Here is a 10,155-nt window from a genome sequence, read left to right on the forward strand (position 1 = left end):
ACTATAAATGCTGTTTTCGGTTTTTTCTTTTTATTCCATATTTCAGACAGTTAGGAAGGAATTCTTTGGACGACCTCCTATGTCCTCCTTCAACTGTTGAAGGGCAGACAGATGAAATTGCGCTCCTCGATCAGTTGCACACCCTTCTCAGTAACACTGACGCCACAGGACTGGAAGAAATAGACCGAGCTCTGGGAATTCCGGACTTGGTCAGTCAGGTATGTGAGCTTGCTGGGACACTGATCCTGTGGGAAGAACTGGAGCAAAATAATAAAAAAAAAAACAACAAGGCATGGGTCATTATTGTGCAATAAAGACTCAAGCCATTGGATTTCAACTCTTTTTATTTATTTAAATCTCAAGGGTCAAGCTCTGGAGCCACAGCCAGATTCTTACCAGCCTCAAGGCTCTCCAGTCATGATCGATCAGAAGCCACCCATGTATGGCCAGCACTATGCAGGACAGGGAGCTGCTATGTCTGCTGGCGGCTTTAATAACATGCAGGGGCAGCACCCACCCTTTAATACGGTGATGGGTCAGATGAACCAGCAGCAAGGCATGCACCCACTGCAAGGTATGCACCCACGGGCCAACCTCATTAGACCCCGAAACAACATACCCAAACAGCTGAGAATGCAACTGCAGCAGAGGCTTCAGGGGCAGCAGGTAAGCCAGACATTCCTTCTCTAACTCTAAATAGCTTTGTATCTATATGCCAACATCTGATCTATGTGTGCTGCAACCTACCGCATGGTCCCTAGCTGGGAGTGTCACTTGTACTGTATATCCCAAGCTGCTTTCTGCTCCTTCTTTTTTATTATTTTACCTTTTATTTTTACCTTATTTTCACCTTTTGAGTTAACCTTTAATATGTTCTACAATGTCCTATTCTTAGCTACTTTCCAATTGGTCTTCATTTTCTATTTTATTTATTCTTGCAGTTAATTTGCTGCCTTTTTGCCATTTTAAAAATCCTTCTTGCTGTGCAAACTGAATAAATATTGCTCAACAAGACTTAAGTTCTAGTTATTTCTTCTTCTGTTCAGGCCCTCTTCTATTCATCTTCCAGTCTCTCATTCGGACCACTGCCTGTTGCTAAGTTAAGTTAAACCCTAGCAACCAGATAGCTGCTGAAAATTCTAAATTGGAGAGTTGTTTAGCAAAAAGATAAATCTTTGAAAAGCAGAAAAATGAAACTGCAAATTGTCAGAATATCACTGCGTACATCATACTAGAATTTAATTCAAAGGTAAACTATCCATTTAAAGGGGTAGACGTTCCCCTTTAATTTAACTTCTAGTGTGATATAGACCGTGATGTTCTGGGACAACTTGAACTTTTGTTCAGCGCCTCATTTTGGCATTACAGTAGCAATTTGGTGGTCTTATTTACCATAGGCAATGGTTTGAATGAAGGGCAAATGAATAAACAAGGGCATGAATACACAGAGCTTTACAGAGCAGTCATTTTTTGGCTGCTGGGCTCATTTGGAAGCTGGAAGTATATACTGTATTTACCAAGGAATAGGGCATTCTGTAACATACTAAAATCTAACTTCATGGCGAACCACCCCCTTAGGGTCAGGGCACACGCTCAAATTCGGGGAGATTAGTCGCCTGGTGACAAATCTCCTCTTCTTTGGGGGAACTAATCTCCTGAACTGCCTCCCGGCAGCTAGAATGTAAATCGCCGGCGCGATGGCACCCCAAACGCTTCGCTTTCCGAAGTTTCCTTGTTATGCGACTTCGGAAAATGAAGCAATCCGAGTGCCATCCTGCCGGCAATTTACATTCTAACTGGCGGGAGGCAGTTTCGGGGAGATTAGTCGCCCTGAAGAAGAGGAGATTTGTCGCCGGGCGACTAATCCCCCCCCGAATCTGAGCGTGTGCCCTGACCCTTAAGGTGGCCATACAAGGGCCGATAAAAGCTGCCAACAGACAGTCGGCAGCTTATTGGCCCGTGTATGGGGCTCCCCGACGGGCTTCCCCGATCGAGATCAGGTCGAAAGTCGGGCAGATCTCGATAGGATGGGACTAAAAATCCCGTCGGATCGCGGCCGCATTTGTTCCCTGATGTGGTCCTGCAATCCGACCGCCCGTTACCATTCGTTAGGATCCGATTGTAGCTTCCTTATATTTTAATTCCCTTATAAGAAGCTTGAGGTGCTTGGAAAGAGCGCAAGACCAATTATTTTTAATATTTACACATGCTCTTGATGGTTGTACAAGTCAGTCCTTTCATTTCATCACCATCATTACCTATGACGGCAGCACCTAATCCAAGTGCCTAGTTTGTGTATTACCTGAAACTATTTTTAAGGTGGCCATAGACATAACAATTACGATCTTTCCCAGAAAGATTGTTGGTTTCAATACACACATGTAGAGCTGAATGGTCAGATATACAGATAGAAACAATAGAATTCTACTTGTATCTGATGATTCAGCACTAACAATGGCCTTTGAATGCCTTCAAAGGCGCCCAATCAAAATTTTCTGTCCAGCCCGATATCCAAGTCTTCTGCCGATATCGGTCAGCTCTTTTCCCACCATACATGCACCGAATATCGTACCAAAATTTTTTTTTTTGTACGATATTATCTGTGCGTCTATGGCCACCCTTACTCTGGTACCTGTAGGTTACTCCATTCGTTTCCAGCAGTTCCAACATCCTACTAAATGTTGTGGATAACAATTTGTATTGTCTTCTGTAGTATTTAGCTTTGGGAGTTCAATGACAATAGCAAGACCGTGAAACATAATCGTAGGATTTCTAAAGAACAATAGTCTTCCTTTTGTTATAGAACTGCATTTGCTTTTTCATACTTTAAGGTAGGGATGCACGAATCCACTATTTTGGATTTGGCCGAACTCCGGAATCCTTTGCAAAAGATTTGGCAGAATACCGAACCGAATTCAGAACTCTTATTTGCAGATGCAAATTAGGGGTGGGAAGGAGAAAACATTTTTACTTCCTTGTTTTGTGACAAAAAGTCATTTCCCTCCCTGCCCCTAATTTGCGAACGCAAATTAGGATTCGGATTCGAGTCAGACGGCAGAAAGATTCATCCGAATCCTGCTGAAAAATGCAGAATCCTGGATTCGGTGCATCCCTACTTTAAGGGCAGAGACAAATGTTTATATTGAGGTACTTTGATTAGAGAATAATCAGTCTCTCTCCTTCCTGAAGTTCCTGAACCAAAACCGACAAGCCTTAGAGATGAAGGTGGACCCAATGAATCCAGGTGGAGCTGGAGTTATGAGGCCCGTGATGCAGACACCCGTCTCACAGCAGGTAACCTTCTAATAAAACAACTTAAACTTAACTCTACAATATGGCTGGCTGTGCATGCATTGCAACATCTGCAGCCCTGAGTTGGTGTCTTAACATATCCCTAACTGCTCTGCAGGGAAACAATCATACTTATGAACAGCAGGGGGAGCTCCCACCTTCCCAGCCATGCAGAACTCAAGCAGCTTTGTTTGTTTCCCTGTAGAGCTGTCGGCGACTGTGTAGAGATTTGTATTGGATTTTATTTTTGCCTTTACATCCCCTTTACTGTTTCCAACTCCAGCTGCAGGGTCAAAGATCATGGAGCCAGATTTCAACAGATAAACTGGAATTCTATTTGGAGGATAATTTTGCTGCAGCCACTGGTTCTGCAGAGTTGGAGAAAGTTTGTATTAAACAATACAAAAACGATAAAATCCACATTAGATTACATGACAACACAGGACCCAGTGCAGTCTGTATATTCTGATTATTAATCAGTCTTGCTGTATCGGCTTCTGGCAGATATTATTTGACTTGTGCTATTTTGATAATTTATGACGATCCCTAAGCAGCCCAGACCACACTGAGCATGTGCACAGTCTTGGTCTTGCAAAGATGTATAACAAAGTTACAAGATGGTGACCCCCTGTGGCCAACTTTGAAAGCATAAATCATTTGTTTGATTAGGCTTGTGGTGCATTTTTAGTATTCAAAATACATCATTTCTAGCCTTATTCTATTTTAAACTTTACTTCCCCTACTTGAAAATCAAGTAAACATTAAATAAACCCATTAGGCTGGTCCAATAAGGATTAATTATATTTTAGTTGGGATCAAGTACAAGCGACTGTTTTATTATTACACAGAAAAAGGAAATCATTTTTAAAAATGTGGACTATTTGGATAAAATGGAGTCTATTCGGAGCTTCCTAGATAAGTGGTTTCTGGATAACCGATCCCATACCTGTACTATGAAAACAGATGATAAATCCCAGACACTGCACGTTGAGATCAAACAAAGGACACCCATAGGGGCATATGAAAACACAAAAAATAAGCAGTTACAATGGAAAATCGTTGTTGGGGAAGGGTCTTAATGTTTTTATTTTTTCACGTCTTCTCTGCAGGGCTTTCTCAACGCACAGATGGTGGCACAGAGGAACAGGGAGCTGATTAGCCACCAAATCAGACAGCACAGAATGGCCATGATGATGCAACAGCAGCAAGGGCAACCTCAAGCCTTCAGCCCTCCTCCCAATGTGACTGCCTCGGCCAGTATGGATAACCCACTAGGAGGGCCACCAATGCCCCAGGCTCCTCCTCAGCAATTCTCCTACCCTCCTAATTATGGTAAGTCTTGAGTGCATTACTGGCACATTCCATCCTCCATATCATTGCCCGTTTCTTGAGACGTAACTGTGTGCTGCTTATTCTAAGGTATCAATCAGCAGACTGACCCCACTTTTGGAAGGGTGTCTAGCCCACCTAATGCCATGATGTCATCTCGGATGGCTCCTTCCCAGAATCCTCACCCTCAGACCACACAAATGTATCCATCACCAGACATGAAAGGCTGGCCATCAGGGAATATGGCTAGACCAAAGTAAGTACAAGCTAGCCTTTAAAGGGATACTGTCATGGGGAAATTTTGTTTTTTCCAATAATCAGTTAAAAGTGCTGCTCTAGCAGAATTCTGCATTGAAATCCATTACTCAAAAGAGCAAACAGATTTTTTTATATTTAATTTTGAAATGACATGGGGCTAGACATATTGTCAGTTTCCCAGCTGCTCCCAGTTATGTGACTTGTGCACTGATAAACTTCAGTCACTCGTTACTGCTGTACTGCAAGTTGGAATGATTTCACCCCCTCCCTGTCCCCCCAGCAGCCTAACAGAACTATGGGAAGGTAACCAGATAGCTGCTCCCTAAGGGCAGAGACAGATGAAACGATTCAGGGAGACTAGTAGCCAGCCGACAAATTGTCTCTTTTTCGGGCGACTAATCTCCCCAAACGGCCTCCCCGTCGGCTAGAATCTAAATCGCTGGCAGGATGGCAAACTTCGGGCGACTTCAGAAAACAAAGTGATCGGAGTGCCATCCCGCCGGCGATTTAGATTCTAGCCGGTGGGGAGATAAGTTGCACAAAGAAGAGGCGATTTGTCGCCGGCAACTTAATCTCCCTGAATCTTCTCGTCTGTCTCTGTCCTAACACAAGATAACAGCTGCCTGGTAGATCTAAGAACAACACTCAATAGTAAAATCCAGGTCCCACTGCAACACATTCAGTTACATTGAGTAGGAGAAACAACAGCCTGCCAGAAAGCAGTTCCATCCTAAAGTGCTGGCTCTTTCTGAAAGCACATGACAAGGCAAAATGACCTGAGATGCACCTACACACCAATATTACAACTAAATAAATACACTTGCTGGTTCAGGAATATCAGAAATTTGATATTGTAGAGTGAATAATTTCCAGTGTAATTTAGAAATAAAAACTAGACCATAAATCATGACCGAATCCCTTTAATTAATCACATTCTTTAAAAAAAGTTGACTTCACTTACCCATGTTATTGGTGGGCAAGCTTCCCATAATCTGAATGGGAATAGAGTGGAAGCGCCTGATGCTGGATGAATGGGTGGGGGGGATTTGTAGGACTTTAAACCACAAAACAATGGAATTCGCCCAATGTGCCAAAACCCTTAAAGGAGACATATAGGATAAATGAAAAAACCCTAATTCTGTAGGCAATTTTGTAATATATAGTGTTGTTTTAGATGGTGCTAAAAATTATTATCTTTAAAAATAGCCCCTTTATTGGAGCTCCCTATAGATGTTCTCTGGTCCCTGTCTGTGTTTCAAATGAGGGGTGGGCGTGTCCTAATGGTCTCTGCCAGAAGCACAGTAGGAGGGGGACAGCCAATCACAGCCCTGCAGTCACACATGCACAGACAGGCGTCAGTTCCCTATCAGGTCCTGCTAGCTGCTGATTGGTTCCTGTCCTATAGTGCAGTGAGCTGAGTGCACAGCCTGGGAATTCAGGGAGCAGCAAGTGGAAGGGAAGTTAAACATTCCCATTTAATTGTATATTGTAACAATGGTTTGTCTGTGCAGTTCCTTCCCACAGCAGCAGTACAGCCACCAGACTAACCCTGCCACGTATAACATGATGCACATGAACGGCAACGGGAATCACATGGGCCAGATGAATATGAACTCGTTGCCTATGTCTGGAATGCCTATGGGTCCTGATCAGGTACAAGATGAATTTTATCAAAATCTGAATTTATCTCATTATTTTCTGAAATATACTCCTACCAAATCCGGACAGGTTATTTCCCCTTATTTATCAATACATTTTCCCGAAAAATTCCAGTGCGGGAAAAAAACTAGTGGAAATCATCCAAAAGTTTGAATCGTATGGATTTTTGCCCGAAAACCATGACATTTTTGGATTTTTGCACGAAACCCGGCGCAGATCAGGATATATTTAGGACTTCTCCCGTACAACCTCAGCAGGTCTGAGATGCTGGATTTTCGGATTCAGACTCTGGGTTTAATAAATCTCGAAAATGTTAAATTTTTTCCCACTAAAAATTCTGATTTTATAGTCAACTTTTTTTCGAGTTTTTGGCTTTCTGACTTTAATGGGGTGGTTCACCTTTCAGTTAACTTTTAGTATGTTATAGAACGGCCTATTTTAAGCAACTTTTTAATTGGTCTTCATTATTTCTTTTTTAATAGTTTTTTTTTTTTTAAATTATTTGCCTTCTTCTTCTGTCTCTGTCCAGCTTTCAATTGGGGGTCACTGACCCCATCTAAAAACAAATGCTCTGTAAGGCTAGGAATTAATTGTTATTGCTACTTTTTATTACTCCTCTTTCTATTCAGGCCTCTCCTATTCATATTCCAGTTTCTTATTCAAATAAATGCATGGTTGCTAGGGTCATTTTGACCCCAGCAACCAGACGGCTGAAATTACAAACTGGAGAGCTGCTGAATAACTCCAAAACCACAAATAATAAAAAATTAAAACCAATTGCAAATTGTCTCAGAATATCCCTCTCTACATCATACTAACAGTTAACTCATAGGTGAACAACCCCTTTAATAAATAACCCCCTATATGTAGAGTTAACTCACTGCCCCGTACACTGGGTGGTTTATTCGTTCAAAGGGAGATTAAGAGCTTTCTAAATATTTCAAGCCTTTTAGGCAGAGACACACGGTCAGATTCGGGGAGATTAGTCGCCCGTCAAAAATCTCCTCTACTTCGGGGCGACTAATCTCCCCGAATTGCCTTCCTGCCGGCTAGTCTGTAAATCGCCGGCGGGGTGGCACTTGGATCGCTTCGCTTTCCAAAGTCGCCCGAAGTTGCCTTACGAGGAAACTTTGGGCGACTTCGGATTTACATTCTAGCGGCAGGAAGGCAGTTCGGGAAGATTAGTCGCTCCGAAGAAGAGGAGATTTGTCGCTGGGCGACAAAAGGCTTTGTGATCAGGCTCAGAGGGGATTATATGTGGGCTGATGATTAGTTTTTTATTTGTTTGGCAGAGCCAGGAAGTTTTACTGAGTATTTGGGGTACCTGATGTCTGCTTATAGAGAGATTTCTTGACGTTGTATATTAATTTGTGTTTCTCTCCCTTATTTTCATTAGAAATATTGCTGACACCAAACATTTCTCGGAATGAAAAACTCACCTTGGGGAACTTAAGATGCACTATAATGGGTAACACAAAGAGAGAAATATATATTGGCCTTATGGAGGAGAGAGAGAGGGGCCTCTCACAGTCTCCGCTTTCACAAGCGAAACGCGATGCTCTTTCCGACTGATCCACCGTACAAAAGCAATGGACGCTTCATTTGGTGCTCGCTATACGCCAGCGAAATTCTCGTACGTACGATTTGGCTCGGCCGTTTATTTACCTTGTTGATGGAAATCCGTTTCATTGTTCAGTCCAAAGCACCCGGTGAATTTCTTTTCGGAGAGGTTAAAGGGGGGTTTCTTTGTTTTAAAAAAAAAAAAAAAAATGTAAGCAGAGAAGCAAAACACATGTGGAATTTCTTTCTATACCAATGTGCAGCTGACATGCACTTTATTATTGACTCGTTCCGTCTCACGTGCGGCCTCTAGTTACAGTTACATGTGAGATTATGGTGGGGGGCAACGTTGGCTCTATAATATTGACCTTGCAGCTCAAGCATCCAACAGCCAGGGGTCTTCTTATTGTTTATTCAGCCGTAGGGTTTATTTTTTTTGTTTTGGCTTTTTTTTTTTTTGTGTACACATTTTGTATATATGATCTTTAAAATATTGTATTGTACATGACTTTTCTAAGTTACTATGTTTTTTGGGGGGGGGGAGGGTGGCTTTTAAAGCTTAATTAACCCAGTGGTTGCCAGGGTTAAGTGTCTGGCAACCAACGGGTTAATTATGAAATCTGTAAATGCTGCTTAGTCCAGTGAGGACACGTATATCTGTTTTATTTAAGGACGGAGTAGACTCTTTTTGGCTTGCAGTTAAAAAACAAACAAAGTGCTATTCGTTTATAGTTGGTTTTACCACCGGGAGATTTTGGATTGTTTCTGAGCTCCAACGTGGTTCATACTATTTTATCTTGTGCTTTTTTTTGGGGGGTGGGAGCAGTTAAGGCCTCTAGTAAAAGGGATACGATCATCTGATTTAAAAAGCATTCACTTATACCGGAAAGCAGTGTATTACTTTATGCTATTCATGACTGTAGCAGCTTCATCTTCTTTGGCAGCAATAATTGCAGATATGCAGGGTCCCAGCACTTATCTCACAGGAGCAGGTTGAACTTTCCATATTATCATTATGGGCAATGGCCCGTGGCAAAAACATGGGGCATATTGTAAAATGTTGTTTTATGATGCTGAAATATTAAAGTGCCTAAAAGTGGCCGTGCAGTTTGCTGTTTGGCGATGGCAGAGAATATCTACCCGCATAGTCCCTTCTACCCGCGTAGTCTCTGTCTTTGTTCCTTTATTCTAGGGATGCACCCAATCCACTATTTTGGATTCGGCCGAACCCCCGAATTCTTTGAGAGATTCCAAACCAAATCCTAATTTGTGCAGTACAAAGTTCTTGTACTTTAAAGGGATCCTGTCATCGGAAAACATGTTTTTTTTCAAAACACATCAGTTAATAGTGCTACTCCAGCAGAATTCTGCACTGAAATCCATTTCTCGAAAGAGCAAACAGATTTTTTTTATATTCAATTTTGAAATCTTACATGGGGCTAGACATTTTGTCAATTTCCCAGCTGCCCCTGGTCATGTGACTTGTGCCTGCACTTTAGGAGAGAAATGCTTTCTGGCAGGCTGCTGTTTTTCCTTCTCAATGTAACTGAAGGAGTCTCAGTGGGACATGGGTTTTTACTATTGAGTGTTGTTCTTAGATCTACCAGGCAGCTGTTATCTTGTGTTAGGGAGCTGCTATCTGGTTACCTTCCCATTGTTCTTTTGTTTGGCTGCTGGGGGGGGAAGGAGGGGGTGATATCACTCCAACCTGCAGTACAGCAGTAAAGAGTGATTGAAGTTTATCAGAGCACAAGTCACATGACTTGGGGCAGCTGGGAAACTGACAATATGTCTAGCCCCATGTCAGATTTCAAAATTGAATATAAAAAAATCTGTTTGTTCTTTTGAGAAATGGATTTCAGTGCAGAATTCTGCTGGAGCAGCACTATTAACTGATTCATTTTGGAAAAAATGTTTTTTCCCATGACAGTATCCCTTTAAATATAGTTTCAAATACAGGTATGGGATCTGGAAACCCATTATCCAGAAAGTTCCAAATTACGGAAAGGCCATCTCCCATAGTCAGCATTATAATAAATAAATTCAAATTTTTAAAAA

The 10,155-nt window shown here is 41.9% G+C and overlaps 1 protein-coding gene across 5 annotated transcripts in view; it reads left to right on the forward strand.

Moving 5' to 3' along the window:
* Window positions 1–8,344, forward strand: part of ncoa3.S (nuclear receptor coactivator 3 S homeolog) — a 92,539-nt gene extending 84,195 nt beyond the window's left edge. For 4 of the 5 annotated variants that reach the window (XM_018237322.2, XM_041577686.1, XM_018237320.2 and 1 more), the window contains 7 exons: window positions 47–218; window positions 364–666; window positions 3,190–3,294; window positions 4,401–4,623; window positions 4,711–4,876; window positions 6,390–6,531; window positions 7,934–8,344. In XM_018237322.2, coding sequence (XP_018092811.1) covers window positions 47–218; window positions 364–666; window positions 3,190–3,294; window positions 4,401–4,623; window positions 4,711–4,876; window positions 6,390–6,531; window positions 7,934–7,945 — 1,123 coding nt within the window. In that variant the 3' untranslated portion in view covers window positions 7,946–8,344. 5 annotated transcript variants of the gene reach the window in all.
* The last annotated feature ends 1,811 nt before the right edge of the window (window positions 8,345–10,155 follow it).

This window comes from Xenopus laevis, chromosome 9_10S (assembly GCF_017654675.1).
Source record: "Xenopus laevis strain J_2021 chromosome 9_10S, Xenopus_laevis_v10.1, whole genome shotgun sequence".
NCBI lineage: Eukaryota > Metazoa > Chordata > Amphibia > Anura > Pipidae > Xenopus > Xenopus laevis.